Source organism: Meles meles, chromosome X (genome assembly GCF_922984935.1).
Source record: "Meles meles chromosome X, mMelMel3.1 paternal haplotype, whole genome shotgun sequence".
Taxonomy (NCBI): Eukaryota; Metazoa; Chordata; class Mammalia; order Carnivora; family Mustelidae; genus Meles; species Meles meles.
Window position 1 is genome coordinate 87480609 of NC_060087.1, and position 18896 is coordinate 87499504.

General features: G+C 37.6%; 1 protein-coding gene across 1 annotated transcript in view; it reads left to right on the top strand.

The window, feature by feature from the left end:
- IL1RAPL2 (interleukin 1 receptor accessory protein like 2) overlaps window positions 1-18896 on the top strand; it is a 706648-nt gene that overhangs the window by 62014 nt on the left and 625738 nt on the right. Inside the window, exon 7 of the mRNA XM_045994802.1 lies at window positions 13687-13873. Within this exon, the coding sequence (XP_045850758.1) occupies window positions 13687-13873 (187 nt within the window). The remainder of the gene's footprint in view (window positions 1-13686; window positions 13874-18896) is intronic.

Below are 18896 nucleotides of genomic sequence, written 5' to 3' on the forward strand. Positions count from 1 at the left end.
GGTATTGGTGCTGTGCTGCATCCCTCAGGTGGCTCTGTGTTTATGCAGAGCAGCAGGGGAGGAAATGGTACCAGCTATTCATGGAAATGCCAGAGGGCCAAATGCCCCTCTGGCATTTCCATGAATGCGGCCTCTCAAGGATGTGTCCCAAGAAGAGCAAATATCTTCGTGCTATGTGTCCCAAGCATTTTCCGATTGCTGTTTCCACACTGCCCACCTCCTAGTTATTTGCCTTCCTTCTCTCCAGGAGCAATGCAGTGCCCTCTTGGCTCTATCTCAGCCAACCCCACTGACCTTTAAAGCTCCAGACTTTAAGCCTCGGTGGTTGTAAGAACTCATGAAAATCAGCCCTTCTTGTTTTTCCAGGCAATGACTTTAGGGAAATGTTCTTGTGTGTTCCCTTGTGTGCTCTATTCTCTCTTACCCTTCTCTATGACCACAACTACCTCTCCTCCATAGCTCACTGTCCTCCACAGCATCTGCAATCCAATTCTCCTCTAAAACATGTTTGCACTTCCTACCTTCTTTGATGTGGCTTTTTCTCTCTTTTTAGTTGTGGAGTTTGTTTTATAAATCTTCCAGTTGATTTCTGGGGTTTTTAGAATGATTTGATAATTATCTAATGTGTTCATGGGACAAGACAAGCCTAGGGGTCCTTCTCCTCTGTCCCCATTTTCTCTTCTCCTGCTAATAAGTAATTTCTTTTGGAGAAGAGAGAAAATGAAGACAGGGAAACCTGTTAAGATGTTACTTTAATTGTGCAGGCAAAACATGATAACAGCTTGAACTGTGGCAGGATGTAGTTGAGATATCAGATAAGGAAAGAATTTTGAAACAGAATTAGCACAACTTGTTAAACAATTGTACACAAGGAATAAATATGGGAAGTGGAAAGGAGGATGATTTTAAGGCATCTGATTTGAGAAACTAGGGGTGTGATTAGTGATGCCTCTAATCATAATAGAATTATAGGAAGAAGAGAAGACTATAGGGAAGAGATAATAACTTTAGTTTGGGACTGGTAAGTGTCTTCATGACAATCATATGGATATACTTGGCTAGATCTTAGGAGAGAGGACAGAATTGGAGAAAAATATTATGGGCTTGGATGTCTTTAGCACTTAGTTTGAGGTTGAAATTTAGTGCTAGAACACTTAATGCTGGAGATGAGTGTTGGAGGGAGAGAAGAACACAAACAAATAAAACACAAGAAGTAATCATGAGGCCTGGGGGAAGATGGAAAACTTTTTTGGAAATAGGTTGAGGAAGATAAGACAGTAATATAGTAGTAAGGAATGATCAGAGATGTAGACAATCATAAGAGAGATATATTAGAAGTAAGAAGAGATTCAGAAAGTTGGAGGAAATTTTTCAAGTGTCAAATAATGTACAGAGGTCAGATAGGATGAGGGTGAACAAGAGTTCATTAGATTTGGCTAATAAAATATCCTTAGTGAGATCTGTGATAGAAATTCAATAGAATGTTAGGGCAGAAGCCAAATGATAGTGGGTCATAGAGTGGTGTTAGAGCAGCATGCAGAAATTTTGATTGTTGACAAGTCTTTCAAGATCTTTGATAGTGACAGCTATAGTAAGTGGGCAGGAGTCAGAAACTAGATCTTGGTGTCATAGGGTATGCCAGCTTAGTTGCTAAGACATTTAACAAATAATTTCAACACCAAGACAAGAATAATACTCTGGCATCTACTGTATGGGGAGGAAGATAACTATATATAAGAAAATTGTGCTTTTGAAGAATTTGAAATGTAACTCAGGCAATAAAGCAGAATCTTTGTGAATACTATAGGAATACTTACAAAATAACATATTACTAGAATTAAAAATAGTGTGATCTAAATAAAAAGCAGTGAAGAAATAAGAAACAGTTATTAGAGTTAGTAAAATTGGTTGGGGAAGTTTTCTAGAGGAGAGTTTTGTTTTTGTTTTTAACAGAAATGACAAGGTTCTCCAAAGATTTCTGAAGAGCATTTTGGCTATGGTATGATGTGAAGCTGATTGATTCTCTTAAAATTTTCTTCAACCAAATAACAAATCTGGGGTCACTCATAAAATGTTGGGGATGATGGTGATGACAGGGAATGTTTTGAGTTTACTCTGATTATTCCTTTACCTTTACCACATTTCAGGCAGTTATTGGTAGACAGATTTTGAACTAGCTACTTGTTCCCTTAGGTGGCAGATTGCAATTGCTTTCCTTGTGAATGGTTACTTGAACTTACCACTGGAAAGATCTGTAATTCTCAATTATCTGTGAATACATTATCTCATATATATAATTTTTTCTTGATTAGGTACCTGACTTAAATGCTCAACCCCCAAATAAAAGTTTGTTTTGATATCAAGGTGTATGACATTTTGATGATAAAATCTTATTTTAAGTAAGTAGTTTTTTTTTTTTTTTTTTTTTTAAAGATTTTATTTATTTATTTGACAGAGAGAGATCACAAGTAGATAGAGAGGCAGGCAGAGAGAGAGAGGGAAGCAGGCTCCCTGCTGAGCAGAGAGCCCGATGCGGGACTCGATCCCAGGACCCTGAGATCATGACCTGAGCCGAAGGCAGCGGCTTAACCCACTGAGCCACCCAGGCGCCCCAGTAGTTTTTTTAATTTTTAAATTTTTTTTTATAAACATATAACATATTATTAGCCCCAGGAGTACAGGTCTGTGAATCGCCAGGTTTACACACTTCACAGCACTCACCATAGCACATACCCTCCCCAATGTCCATAACCCCACCACCCTCTCCCTCCCCCCTCCCCCACCACCACCCTCAGTTTGTTTTGTGACATTGAGAGTCTCTGATGGTTTGTCTCCCTCCCGATCCCATCTTGTTTCATTTATTCTTTTCCTACCCTCCAAACCCCCATGTTGCTTCTCCACTTCCTCACATCAGGGAGATCATATGATAGTTGTCTTTCTCTGATTGACTTATTTCGCTAAGCATAATACCCTATAGTTCTATCCACATCATCACAAATGGCAAGATTTCATATCTTTTGATGGTTGCATAGTATTCCATTGTATATATATATACCACTTCTTCTTTATTCATTTATCTGTTGATGGACATCTAGGTTCTTTCCATAGTTTGGGTATTGTGGGCATTGCTGCTATAAACATTCAGGTGCACGTGCCCCTTCAGATCACTATGTTTGTATCTTTAGGGTCAATACCCAGTAGTGCAATTGCTGGGTCATAAGGTAGCTCTATTTTCAACTCTTTAAGGAATCTTCATGCTATTTTCCAGAGTGACTCCACCAGCTTGCATTCCCACCAACAGTGTAGGAGGGTCCCCCTTTCTCCACATCCTCGCCAGCCTCTGTCATTTCCTGGCTTGTTAATTTTAGCCATTCTGACTGGTGTGAGGTGGTATCTCATTGTGGTTTTGATTTGTATTTCCCTGATGCCAAATGATGTGGAGCACTTTTTCATGTGTCTGTTGGCCATCTGGATGTCTTCTTTGCAGAAATGTCTGTTCATGTCCTCTGCCCATTTCTTGATTGGAGTATTTGTTCTTTGGGTGTTGAGTTTGCTAAGTTCCTTATAGATTTTGGATACTAGCCCTTTATCTGGTATGTCATTTGCAAATATCTTCTCCCATTCTGTCAGTTGTCTTTTGGTTTTGTTAACTGTTTCCTTTGCTGTGCAAAAGCTTTTGATCTTAATGAAGTCCTAATAGCTCATGTTTGCCCTTGCTTCTCTTGCCTTTGGCGATGTTCCTTGGAAGACGTTGCTGTGGCTGAGGTCGAAGAGGTTGCTGCCTCTGTTCTCCTCAAGGATTTTGATAGATTCCTTTCTCACATTGTGGTCTTTCATCCATTTTGAATCTATTTTCATGTGTGGTGTAAGGAAATTGTCCAATTTCATTTTTATGCATGTGGCTGTTAAATTTTCCAACACCATTTGTTGAAGAGACTGTCTTTATTCCATTGGACAGTCTCTCCTGCTTTGTTGAAGATTAGTTGACCATAGAATTGAGGGTCTATTTCTGGGCTCTCTATTCTGTTCCATTGATCTATGTGTCTGTTTTTTTGCCAGCTCCATACTGTCTTGATGATGACAGCTTTGTAATAGAGCTTGAAGTCTGGAATTGTGATGCCACCAACTTTGGCTTTCTTTTTCAATATTCCTCTGGCTATTTGACGTCTTTTCTGGTTCCATACAAATTTTAGGATTATTTGTTCCATTTCTTTGAAAAAAATGGGTGGGATTTTGGTAGGGATTGCATTAAATGTGTAGATCGTTAAATAAGTAGTTTTTAGGATATATAAAATTTCTACTGTAACCTGGTTCATTGGCTGCTCTCTTTTTAAACAACAAAAAACAAAACATCTTTTAAAAACATTATTTTATTTTTTCAGTGTTCCAAGATTCATTGTTTATGCTCCACACCCAGTGCTCCATGCAATATGTGCCTCCTTAATACCACCACCAGGCTAACCTCACCCCCACTCCCATCCCCTCCAAAAACCTCAGTTTGTTTCTCAGAGTCCACAGTCTTTCCTGTTTATCTCCCCCTCCGATTTCCTCCAATTCACTTTTCCTTTCCTTCTCCTAATGTCCCCCATATTATTCCATATGCTCCACAAAAAACAAACATCTTAATTTAAATTACAGTTTCACTTGAGAGTAAGTAGACAGTGTATTAATAGTGGTGATGATGTTAAAAAGGGTTAATTTTTATTGAGCTCTTTCCATGAACTAGGTACTATGCTAAGCATCTTATATGAACTGTCTCATTGTTGGAAGACAATTCTCCATGGGTCTCTTGTACTTCTGTATGTTTTATGACAGAGACACTCACTATCCCTTTTTCCAGATTACCTTTCCAAGGATGTATATATAGAGAACAGTCACAAAAGATAGAAAATACTGTCTTTCACCAGCAAAGGGAAGGTTTGCTTACAGCCTTGGAAAATACAGCTAGTGCTGCCTTTGAAGCAAAGGACAGTCATGCTTATGACCCATTATAAAAGGTCTGTATTTTCTAAACTTGGCATTCTTATCCTTTAACGCAACCCACAGCTTGTGCAGGTGTCATTTGGCCCATACCCAACTTTTGTAGCAACATGGACGGGACTGGAACTGATTATGCTGAGTGAAATAAGTCAAGCAGAGAGAGTCAAGTATCAAATGGTTTCACTTATTTGTGGAGCATAACAAATGACATGGAGAACATTGGGAGATGGAGAGGAGAAGGAAGTTGAGGGAAATTGGAAGGGGAGTTGAACCATAAGAGACTATGGACTCTGAAAGACAACCTGAGGGTTTTGAAGGTTGGGGGAACCAGGTGGTGGGTAATAGGGAGGGCACGTATTACATGGAGCACTGGGTGTTGTGCAAAAACAATGAATACTGTTATGCTGAAAAAATAAATTAATTAATTTTAAAAAAAAGATTAAACTACACTAAAAATTATAAAAATAAGTTTTTCAAAAGATACTGTGTTTCCCCAACTTAGCACAGATATTTTTTCTGTTATTTTTTGTTTTGGGGGGCTCCCCATGGGGACAAGTCCCTTTTAAAAATTTTAATTCTAAGATAGTTAACATACAGTGTTACATTATTTTCAGGTGTATAATACAGTGATTCAACAATTCTGTTACTCAGTGCTCATCAAGATAAGTGTACTCTTAATCTCTTTCACCTATTTCACCAATCTTCCCACTCACCTTCCCTCTGATAACCATTTGTTCTCCATAGTTAAGGGTCTGTTTTTTGGTTCATCTCTTTTTTTACCTTTTGTTCATTTATTTTGTTTTTATTTTTATTGCAGCATTATTTACATAGTATGCATATTTTTATGATTGTATTAAGTTTATATCTGTTTTATCATACATGCATAAGCAACATGGCACATAGCAGATGTTCAATGAATGTCATTTGAATGTATCTGAAAGGTTGCAGCTCTTCATAAAATGATAATATTAAGACATTGATCAGAGCTTTGCCTGTCCTACTCTTTTATTTAAAGATTTTATTTACTTATTTGACAGACAGAGATCACAAGTAGGCAGAGAGGCAGGCAGAGAGAGAGAGGGAGAAGCAGGCTCCCTGCTGAGCAGAGAGCAGGATGTGGGGCTGGATCCCAGGACCTTGGGATCATGACCTGAGTCAAAGGCAGAGCCTTTAATCCACTGACCCACCCAGGTGCCCCTGTCCTACTCTTTTGTTAAGGCTTTTTTAAAAGAGATGTTTCAGATTCACAGTAAAATTGAGAGGAAGGTACAGAAATTTCCCATATACCTCCTGCCCCCACATATGCATACCCTATTATCTGTATCCACTGCCAGATTGAACACTTGTTACAATTGATTAACCTGCATTGACACATCATTATCATCTAAAGTCCGTAGTTTTCATTGTGGTTCACTCTTGTTGTACATGCTATGAATTTGGATACATGTATAATGACATGTATCATACAGAGTATTTCACTGCCCTTAAAGTCCTCTGTGTTCTACCTATTCATCCCTCCTCCCAATCTTGGGCAACCACTGATCTTTTTAGTGTTTCCATAGTTCTGCCTTTTCCAAAAGTTGGAATCCTATAGTATGTAGCTTTTTCAGATTGGCTTCTTTTACTTAGTAATATGCATTTAAGGTTTCTTCATATCTTTTCATGGCTTGATAGATCATTTCTTTATGGCACTTAATAATATTCCACTGTGTGGATACACCACAGTTTATTTACACATTGATCTACTAAAATATATCTTGGTTGCTTCCAAATTTTGGCAATTATGAACAAAACTTCCATAAACATCTGTGGGTAGGCTTTTGTGTGGACATAATTTTTCTACTCCTTTGAACACCAATGGTAGATCATATGGTAAGGGTATATTTAGTTTTGTAAAAAACAAACAAACAAACAAACAAAAACAAACCTGCCAAACTATAGCCAAACTATATTCCAAGTGGCTGTACCATTTTGCCTTCCCATCAGCACTGAAAGAATTTCTATTGCCCCACATACTCACTAGCATTTGGTGTTGTCATATTCTGGATTTTGGGCATTCTAATAGGTGTACAGTTGTGGCTATGTTTGTTTTCATTTGCATTTCCCTGGTGACATATGATATACATCTTTTCAAATGTTTATTTGCCATCTGTATATCTTACCTATTTGATGAGGTTTTTGTTAACGTCTTTGATGTATTTAATTTTTTGTTTGTTTTCTTACTGTTGAGTTTTTAAAATTCTTTTTATATTTTGGATAATAGTCCTTGAGTAGATGTGTCTTCTGCTAATATTTTCTCCCAGTCTGTGCTTTGTTTACTAATTCTGTTGGCATTGTCTATGGTAGAACAGAAGTTTTAAATTTTATTCGCTTTCAGTTATTTCTTTCATAGATCATGACTTTAATGTTGTAATAAAAAAAATCATTGCCATGTCCAAGGTCATTTAGGTTTTCTCCTGTGTTTTCTCAAAATTTTATAGTTTTGCATTTTACATTTGCATTGCATTTAGTTCTGTGTTTTTACTAAATTGTATTAACATTTACATTTGCATTGCATTTAATTCTGTGATCCATTTTGAATTATTTTTCATGATGGGTGTGAAGATCTGTATCTAGATTCCTTTTTTTTTAGATTTGGATATCCAGTTTTTCCAATGCCATTTGTTTATTTTTATTTTTTATTATTTTATTTTATTTTTTAAAAAAGATTTATTTATTTGCTTGAGAGAGAGAGAGAAGGAGAGGCAGAGGGAGAGGAAGAGAGTCTCAAGAAGATTCCCCGCTGAGCATGAAGCCCTACATGGGACTCAGTCTCACAACACTGAGATCATGACCTAAGTTGAAACCAGGAGTCAGTTGCTTAATTGGTGAGCCACCCAGGCACTCCAGTACCATTCATTGAAAAGACATTCTTTGCTCCATTGTGTTGCCTTTGCTTCTCTCTCAAAGTTCAGTTGACTATATTTATGAAGGTCTATTTGCAGGCTTGATATTCTGTTCCATTGATGTGTTTGTCTGTTTTGTCTTAATTACTATGGCTTTAAGGTAGGCGTTGAAAAAAATAATAAAGTAGGTGTTGAAGTCAGGTAGCATCAGTCCTCCAACTTTGTTGTTCTCAGTTCAGAAGAACTTTGTTCTCAGTTTTTTAGTCATTTTCATGTAGATCTTATAGGTACTTTGTTAGGTATATACCTTACTTTGTTAGGTATGACATTTTGGGGGTTTCTAATGTAAGTAGTATCATGTTATTAATTTCAAATTAAAAACTTTTTCATTGCTGGCATATATGAGAGAATTGGATTTTGTGTATTTTTTTTAAAAAGATTTTATTTATTTATTTGACAGAGAGAGATCACAAGTAGACAGAGAGGCAGGCAGAGAGGGAGAGAGAGGGAAGCAGGCTCGCTGCTGAGCAGAGAGCCCGACGTGGGACTCGATCCCAGGACCCTGAGATCATGACCTGAGCCGAATGCAGCGGCTTAACCCACTGAGCCACCCAGGCACCCCGTGGATTTTGTGTATTAACCTTATATCCTGGAACCATGTTATAATTGCTACTAGTTTCAGATTTTGTCAGCTTTTTCAGATTTTCTGCATAGATCATCTATCTGCATAGATCAATCATATATCCATGAAAAAATATACTTTTATATTTTCCTTCTGAATCAATCAGATATTTCCTTTTCATATCTATTGCATCGACCAGGAGTTTTAGTATGGTGTTAAATAGGAATGGTGAGAAGACACATCTTTGCCTTATTCTTAATTTTAGTGGGAAATCTTGTAGTTTCTTACCACTAAGTATGATGTTAGCTTTAGGTTTTTCATAAATACTCTTTACCAAGTTGAGGAATTTTCCCTTAGAAATACTTCTGGGAAAAAAGTATAAATTATGATCTAAAGTAGTGAACATGAAAACTTTGGAATAGGAAGTGAGGTTTATTCATAAATTTGTAAATTATTTTGTGCTGTGCATATTAACATTATTTTTTAACTGTTATATTTATATATCTACATTTTTTTTCTGTGAGCTTCCCCAAGTGTGTATGAATAACCACAACTTAGTTTGATTGTTAACCCATATTAACATCAAGTTCTGAGAGTAGCCAGGGGCTAACAGCCAGGGGCTAACAGCTAACAGTGGTTCTAATCCACGAACCAGTTATATGGGCTTAACTGAATTATTTGTCCTCTCTGTGTCTACATCTTTCTCCCCTGCAAAGTGTAGATAATACTTAACCTGCACAGTTCCTGTATGACTGGCAGAATTAAGTAAAATAAGAGATGTTGAAGTACTTAAAAAATTAGAAATGCATACATTTGTAAGGGCCCTTCTGTAATACCACTGCAAAGGCCCTTTGCTCATATTGAGCCTGAGTGTTCTCCTTGTCCTCCTCAGGATGTGAAGGGAGGTCAAAAAATAAGTAGAAGCCCCATTGTTGCACACTAGTCAGTCTACTTCCTCAAACTTGCACAGCTCTAATTGTACCTAATGAAAGAAAAGTAACATTTCTAGGTCCCAGTTGCAGGAAACATTTTAAATAGAACTGGCCTGGGGCATTTTTCTAAATAAAATCTAAATAATGTAAGATTATTAGCGGGAACTGTATCAGGGCTAGATTACACAGCTAATAAAAATGAACCTGGGGCGCCTGGGTGGCTCAGTGGATTAAGCCGCTGCCTTCGGCTCAGGTCATGGTCTCAGGGTCCTGGGATCGAGCCCCGCATCGGGCTCTCTGCTCAGCGGGGAGCCTGCTTCCTCCTCTCTCTCTGCCTGCCTCTCCGCCTACTTGTGATCTCTCTCTGTCAAATAAATAAATTAAAAATTTAAAAAAAAATGAACCTGAGTCTTAGACTGTCAGGTAGCCTTGATCATACCAACCCCAGGTCAGTGATAGAGACAGTAGGTCTCATACCTGGCCTTTTCTTCAAGTTCCAGAGACCTTGGGTCATCATCAAGTACTCTATACTGGGGCTTGTTCATGTGTTAACAAGCAATTTGTCAACAGCCTTTCACATTCTGGAGACCAGAGCAAGAATGAATTCATGCAAAGACTGAACCTAAGGTTATTTGTGGGTGAGAGTTAGAGAAAACTGAAACATTTTCTCCTTCAGTCCATCAGCCATCCCCAGGTTGGGTTTCCTACCCTCATCCCCATCCCAAGATAATAAAGGTGCTTTTGGTGTGACCTGCATAGTTTATAATTTGGAGGGGTTGGGGAAGGAACACATAAGATCATCTCTTGTTTTTTGTCCCTTGAAAATTTACCTAGAGATCTGAGCTTTATTATAGAAGGGATTTGTCTAAGAAAGTCCCAGAAGTTTTAGTGAAAATTTGCTAACAATTTGACCTCCAAGGTTCTGGCCTTTGCCAAGTAACTACTGCTCATATAAACTGGAAGTTTCTCCCTGCCTTAGATATTTTCTTTTTTTTTTTTTTTTATTGTTTTATTTACTTATTTTTTTTTCATTTTATTTATTTTTTCAGTGTAACAGTATTCATTCTTTTTGCAGAATACCCAGTGCTCCATGCAAAACGTGCCCTCCCCATTACCCACCACCTGTTCCCCCAACCTCCCACCCCTGACCCTTCAAAACCCTCAGGTTGTTTTTCAGAGTACATAGTCTCTTATGGTTCGCCTCCCCTCCCCAATGTCCATAGCCCGCTCCCCCTCTCCCAATCACTTCTTTTTATGTCTATGTCAGTGTATCTTTTTGATCCTTTCAGACCACCATGACCCTCTGGTACTAGGCTTATTGCCCAACTGACCTCTTTAAGACTCTTTCCTATAAAGTAGCACCCTTAACCCAGTGGCACACTTTCACCCATTGCTGCCAATATATTGTTTTTATTATACTGGTTATTGATTGTAATTACTATATCACATGTAAATTATAATTATTATTTATTAGTATTGTGTAACAACTAATCCTAATAGTAATAAGAATTCTAATCACAATTTATCAAATACCTACTATGTCCCAGAAGCTCTATTATAAGTTTTATATATATATTATTTTGCTTAATAGTTACAACAGACTAGAGAGGTCAGTTATTGTAATCATTCCAACTGAAAATGGTAAACATATTTTTGCTCATCGTTGCATAATGAAAGGAATTCCTGTTTCCAACCTCCAATGGAATCACCATAAAGATTTTCTTATCCTCATTTGTCAGCTGAGGAAACTGAGACTGAAAGATGTTAACATTACTTGTTCAAAGAGACAGAACTAGTTGAACCCAGTGGATCTTAGTTCAAAGCTGCGACTTTGTTAAGAAACCACTGTATTATGTTGGTTCCTGACTTAGAGTATGTTTCCCCCCCACCCAGGGCTAAATACATTTGGAATAGTAAGCTTCTTTTAGGGCACTGGACATTCTGTCTTCTTTTATTGCTGAGACTGCAAGTCAATAGCTCTCTTTCCTTGATGGCACACCATAATAATGGGAAGGTATTTAACAACTAATTCTCTTTCATCTGTAGGGATGAATACCATAGAGCAGATATGATGAGTCTGTAACATTAAGAACTGTTCAGAATACTTTGTAAACCCGAGAGGTAATTCTTTCTTCTGTGTTCAATACCTTTAAAAAAAACTGTGACCATTTATCTTCCCTCCATTTCGTATTCCTACCTTAGTCCTCCTTGTCTCTTACTTGTTACTAGTATATTCTTTCTTTGTTAATATGCTGATGCGTAAAACATGACTAATCCTTATCCTTGTGATACAAGTATACCTACAAAATTATCCTGAGTCATATTTAAACAAGGAATGTGACATTTGACCAGCCAAATACCTGAATCTATAGAATGAGGAAGGGAGGTTAGTATCATGAGGGGATTGATGCAAAAGTAAAACAGAGAGGACATGTCTCATCAATCAACATACTTTGATGCCCTCTCTTTTAATCAACTAGTATTTACTGAACATCTACTGTTTATTCATTTAGATCTCAGGGATAGAATGATGAACAAAAGCAACAAATTCCATGCTTACATTTAACAAATAAACAAATGATAGAAGGTTGGAGAGAAGCGCAAGTGTAAAAGTCCATGGCTCAAATTGGTATAGTATATATAAGGAACAGAGGGAATGCCATTGTGACTGTATCCAAAAGTAAAGGACAGTATTATGACAGGCCAGATTATGTAGGAGGACCTCAAAGGAAGCATGGAGACATACATGGAAATGTTTAGCACCAAAGTACTGAAGGTGGGGTCAAGAAGAACCAAATTGCACCAAAATTTTCCTTCTTGCCTGAGAGTATTTTTGTTTTGTTTTGTTTTGTTTTTTTTTCTTATTCTGGTGGTTTTTAGCTTCATGGCTTTTAGAGGGTCAAACATCTAACAAGAGAATTAAATGGTCTTATATTTGATCCCCAGTGGGCATATCCCTAGGATCTAGGAACCTACATTAAGGAAGAGACAAAAGCAATAGCACACAATTTTCATTGTGTAATGGGGTTGCATCTGAACATTAGAACAGGAGTACTTTGATAATATCCTACTCAGATGACACAGACATGGGCATAGTCAGAAGTACTTGCCAGTAATTAACTTCACTAGAAATTTGAGTGGTAGTCATTTTGATTGACTCCATTTGTAAACCCAATGGGCAGTGACCGTCTGCACTTAATGTGTTTTATGTATCTGGCATATTGTGGAATTTCAATGAATAAATAGTATGAATATTGACAATTATTTGAGGTCATCTTGAATTATTGGCTGGCATGCTAATCCCATCTGTCAGGATTGCTATCCTTTGGCTATAAAAACGCTTGGTTTTGAAGTGCCCTTGGCACTTGGTTTTTGTAATAGTAGGTATCCCTTGATGTTTAGAACAGATATCCTGACATGTCCCACCAAGAGATTTATAGTTGACTTTCTTCTAAGTCTTACCAGGTGCTTCTGCTCTCTACCTCATACTTTCCAATTTTCTTTTGTGTGATTGATATGTTCTGCAGCCTAGTCAGTATAAGGAAAAATCATGGGGCATACATAAGGTAATGAAAGCAGGATTGAACTCCATAAATACCCTTACATCATGAGTTAGCCAATTAATGCTCAACTTCTAAAGTGGCCTTATGGTAAAATTCAGTATTGAAATTCCTTTATAATGCTAATGTTGGTGGATACAATTAATCTAGACCAACATTATTCTACTAGAATTTGTTCTTTGTAGGAACCCAGAATTTGATCACTGACATATCTCAGTAAACAATTTAAAAAGCTATTTAAGTTAACAGGCATCTTCTGTGTGTTGATCTGGTTTGGGGTATGTATCTTGAAAAAGTAAATGTTAGGTTTGAAACCAATGACAAATCAAACAACTCTTGGAATACCTTTGAAGGGACTGGCCATAGGGACAGGACAGAAATAACTATAGCTCTAATTACAGACTTTCTCATAAGTTTTCATTATCAGATCTTCAATGTGACAATGTGGGAAAGTAGTCAAGTGTCTTACAGTTTAGAAGATGGGTACAGTTGTTCTATGTACCTACTTGATTGTCAGAGGTGTCCTTAATTAGCATTTTGCTTTATATCTTCCTGTCAGTTGGAATGGAAAATTGTTCTCTGTTGTTTTGATGTTGTTTCTGATTTCTAGGCAAAGTCCTATATGGAAAGGTAAACATCTTGAAATATATAGCGTATAAAGTTTTAAACACCCAGTAAAGCTGTTTTGCTATTTCTCTGTTCTACAGAAACTCAACGTACTGCATGAAGGTGTCAATGTCCTTGACTGTTGCAGAGAATGAATCAGGCCTGTGCTACAATAGCAGGATACGCTATTTAGAAAAATCTGAAGTCACTAAAAGAAAGGAGATCTCCTGCCCAGACATGGATGACTTTAAAAAGTCCGATCAGGAGCCTGATGTTGTGTGGTATAAGGTAACTCGACATGGTGTCAATTGCTTTTTTTTTTTTTTTTTACCTTAAGTCAATAGCTGGCTTGGGGATAGATAAAGGGAGAGATTTTATTTCTAGTTTTTGGCATCAGATATTTCATTGAGAAAAATTAACATACCCACACTCAGAGTTATGACTTCTATATAGTACTCGTTTGTTTTTAAGATTTTATTTATTTATTTGACAGACAGAGATCACAAATGGGCAGAGATGCCGGCAGAGAGAGAGGAGGAAGCAGGCTCCCTGCTGAGCAGAGAGCCGGATGCAGGACTCGATCCCAGCACCCCGAGATCATGACCTGAGCCGAAGGCAGAGGCTTAACCCACTGAGCCACCTAGGCACCCCTATAGTACTCGTTTTAATGACTTCCATCAGCAGGTGTCACGTACAATCCCATCTTCTCCAACTGCTAAAAATAAGTAAAAACTCCCTCCACTCAAACTTTTGAGAGCAAATGAGAAGAAGAATAAAGATTTAAGTAACACATGAAAGAATGTATTTGAGGGACATAGAAATACTATTTATTGTTAGGAGCAAAGGCCCATTATTACAAGTACAAGTAATAGTCCCAACAAGGAAGGAAGCTACAAGTTACCACTCCTAGGTCTACAAAGACAATGAGAAAGAGCAGTGTCACTGGAACCTGGCAATAGCAGAGTGGACCTGACAAGAGCTGTGGCCTTAAAAGAACATATGAGCTGTGGCAGATAAAGAGGGATTGAGCAGGATAAACACCCTAACCCCTCTTAGCTCCTGCCTTCTGATTTCCTCCTAGCACCTATGGAAAATTAAGCAAAATTCAGAGGGCAAAATCAGGAGATAGAATCAATAGTTTTCAGATTCCCCAGGCATATAATAGATCAGACAGGGCAGAGATTAGATCTATGGGAAGAAGCAGAGAAGTAACCGCACAGCCTTCTAGCTGTGACATTCTGGTTGCTAGCCTGTGGCCCTGTGGTTCTATAAGACAACTGTGTACTCTCTACCAACTCTGAGCCATGGTAGTTGACACATGGTATTTGTATGTTTATATGTTATAGTTAGAGGTAACCAAGGGGGTTTTCTGCACAGGTGTTGTGTACATTGTTGGACTCAAACACACATAAAAGAAGGAACAAGTTGTTTCTATAGGATATGACAGATTCTCAGTTTCCAGGGAGGCCTAGACCCTAACTCTTATAGCTGTCATGTGTTTCTATATTTGGAAGCCACTCCATCTTCATGCCTATGGGAACTTACCAGGGGACACCGAAAGCATGCTGTGACCTGGGACCTCAAGTCTCTATGTGAATTGTCCTTCCTTTTCTTTCTTGATAAAGATAATATTCTGACAGATAAAAAGGAACATATGATGATCATTATTCATTAATATAACTGTCTATAATTTAGTGGGGCCCTCCATGCCATTATCATCAGTCTTCTCAGTATTAAAGCACTCACTATATGCCATTCACTGTACTAAGCTTGGCCTCTATATTATCTCAGTTTAAGCCTCAATGCAAATCTTTGTGGGGATGTTATTATCCTCATTTATAGAAAAAAATATTAAGGCTCAGAGGGACGTAGAAAATTGTACAAAACTACTCAGCTAACAAGACCTGGTTCTGTGTTGAAGGCAGTGTTTGCTATTCCAGAGTCCATTTTTTTAATCACTACTCTTTCCTGCAGTGATCCTGGAGTTAAACCTAGCTTTGGTCACAGTCAACACTGGTGCAGAAAAGCCTGTGAGAAGATAGAAGAATGTTTTATTTTAATTTTATATTTGAAAAAGGAAAATTGATCAGCTCCAGAGTTAGCAGCTAGGAGTGAAATCTGGGTCATCAACTTTTTCCTTTTCTTATATATTCAACTATCTCATCTTATTTTTCTACTAAATTCTTTCTTCTTTCTTCACATCTCTAGACCGTACTATCATCGTTGTATAACAAAGCAATTTCTTCCTTGGGAAATGCTAAGCACCATTCTTAGAAATAGACCAAAAATGGTGAAGTAAATAGTTTTTCTAGATCTGCTTGGGCAATAGCTTTTAGGATTTCTATAGCATTTTACAATTGACAAATATTAATCACAATGATAACTAACATTGAGTGCTCACTATATGCCAGGCTGTTTTAAGTGCCTTAGATAGATTAACTCAGTCTCTAGAATTACTGTATTAGGTAGGTATTATTATTATCCCCATTTTCCAGAAGTGACTGGAGACTCAGATAAATTAAGTGACTTAACAAAAGTCACACAGCAGTTTATGACTGGCATTTTGGCTACTGGGCCCATTCTTTTAGTCACTATACTATACTAATGCATCAAAAGAAAAAACTACTGAAAAAATAAATAAAATGGAAAAAAAAATGCAAAAAAAAAAAAGAAAAAACTAAACCCCAAAGAGTTCCTAAAGCTCCCAAGTGTTTTCTTTTTTTTTTAATATAAAATGCATTTCCATTCCTCATACTTTCTTTCTTTTTTTATTTTTAAAGATTTTATTTATTTAACAGACAGAGATCACAAGTAGGCAGAGAGAGGGAGGAAGCAGTTTCCCTGTGGAGCAGAGACCCTGATGCGGGGCTCCATCCCAGGACGCTGAGATCATGACCCGAGCCGGATGCAGAGGCTTATTAACCCACTGAGCCACGCAGGCACCCCTCCCAAGTGTTTTCTTAACTGCTTCTCACAGTTTCAAAGTATATCCTTGAAAAAAATGTATTGATGTAATGGGAAAATATTTTCTACTCAATAGTTTAATAATCTTCCCTGCTGGCTTTAAAGTCTCTGTGTGCCCTATCAGGCTAAGCATAAAGTGATTTTGTTCCAGCTACCACAATGTAAAGACATTTGCCCAGACTTCATTCTGGTGTACATCTAAATTTAGATTTAGATAATATATTATCTCCAGTGCTTTAACAGTAAAAAGTATGCGTGCTACTTGATCAATTTCCAAGTGATAGTCTACTTTTATATAAAATGCAACATTTAATTTTTTACCTAAAGAAAGCTGAGTAAGTCAAGCCTGGTTGTTCATGGAATGTAAGGGATGTGTGGAAGGGGGCTCTCTCTCTCCTCTATCTGAACTCCATCAAGTAGCAAAAAGAGGTGAGGCTACTTATTGGTGACTGTTACCATCATCTTTTTACAGACAAGGAAACGGAAATAGTTTACAGAGGGACACTTGGCTAACACGCAGCTGATTAGAAGTTCAAATCCTGAACTTCTGACTTCTCATACATGTTATTTTTTTTAAGATCTTATTTATTTATTTGACAGAGAGAGAGAGATCACAAGTAGGCATAGCTGAAGGAGGCAGAGAGAGGGGAAAGCAGGCTCCCCGCTGAGCAGAGAGGCTGATGCAGGGCTTGATCCCAGGACCCTGAGATCATGACCTGAGCGGAAGGCAGAGGCTTAACCCACTGAGCCACCCAGGTGCCCCTCACACATGTTCTTAATAGCAACTGACTTGGATTGCTCCATGAAATGTATCTCTTATGTATTTTATACACTCACATCACTAACACAAAAAGAATGCTCTCAAAATTGTTATTTCAGAAACAGTTCCTGAAATCCTTCTGAAGATCTCTTTAATGACTCTAAGTGTCCAGAGGGACTCAAGTGGACCAGAAAGAGATTTTTCTTAAGATCAAATTGGAACTAAGTAGAAGAAATTATATCATTGGGACTTTAGACCACATCCAGCACAACTTATTGCTCATATATGACGAAACTGAAATCCAAAGAAGTCAAGTGATTTGCTTGTCTAATGGAACCCATTTCTCCTTTTCTTTTTGACATTTACTGTTTTATGAAAAGCTTGGAGTCTAGCCAAAAGAAATTAGTTGTATATATTTAAAAATGTACATTTTGACAAATCAGTGTAGAGATGTATGAAGTCAGTTATACCCTGCTCTTCCACACTGTTTTAACCATCTAAGGTAATTAGTGTTATCTGTTTATCATTCCACACTTTCCTCTATGCAAATATACTCTTTCTATATATGTATCATTTATTTTATTTATTTATTTTTTAATTTTTAAAGATTTTATTTATTTATTTGACAGAGTCACAAGTAGGCAGAAAGGCAGGCAGAGAGAGAGAGGAGGAAGCAGGCTCCCCGCTGAGCAGAAAGCCTGATGCCGGACTTGATCCCAGGACCCTGGGATTATGACTTGATCTGAAGGCAGAGGCTTTAACCCACTGAGCCGCACAGGCTCTGCAATATATATGTAGTATTTATTTATACACCCACACACACACATCTCCCCGTCCTTCATTTTATAAAAATGGAAACCTTGTGTACATATCACTTCCGCTTTCCCCATCACACACAAATGTGTCATGAACATCATTCCCTGTTAGTAATATAAATATAAATCATTTTAATAGCTGTATCATAGTTCATAGGATGCAAATGAACTTTTATTCGACCACTCTTCTGATAGATATTCAAGTTTTTTTTTCCTGGGTTTCTTTTTTTTTTCCCCCTAATTTCAGTGTTACAGTAAATATCCTTGTAAATATATCCATATATCATTGACATACAAGATAGGAATGCTCTCTGTCACTACTATTATTCAACATTGTTTTGGAGGTTCTAGCTGATGCAATAAGAAAATTAAATGAAATAAGCTATATAAAACGTGCACATGCACGCGCACACACACATATATTAGAAGAGACAAAATAACTGGGCACCTGGGTGGCTCAGTGGGTTAAGCCTCTGCCTTCAGCTCAGGTCAGTCATGATCCCAGGTCCTGGGATCAAGGCCCACACTGGGGGTTCTCTGCTCAGCAGGGAACCTGCTCCCTGCCCCCCCCGCCTGCCTCTCTGCCTACTTGTGATCTCTCTCTCTCTCTCTGTCAAATAAATAAATAAAATCTAAAAAAAAAGACAAAATAACCTTATTTTTCAGATTATATAATTGTATACCAAGAAACCCCAAGAGACTCAACAATAACAAAAAATAGAACTAATGAGATAATTTGATAAGGTAGCTTAATAAAAATATATAAAATATT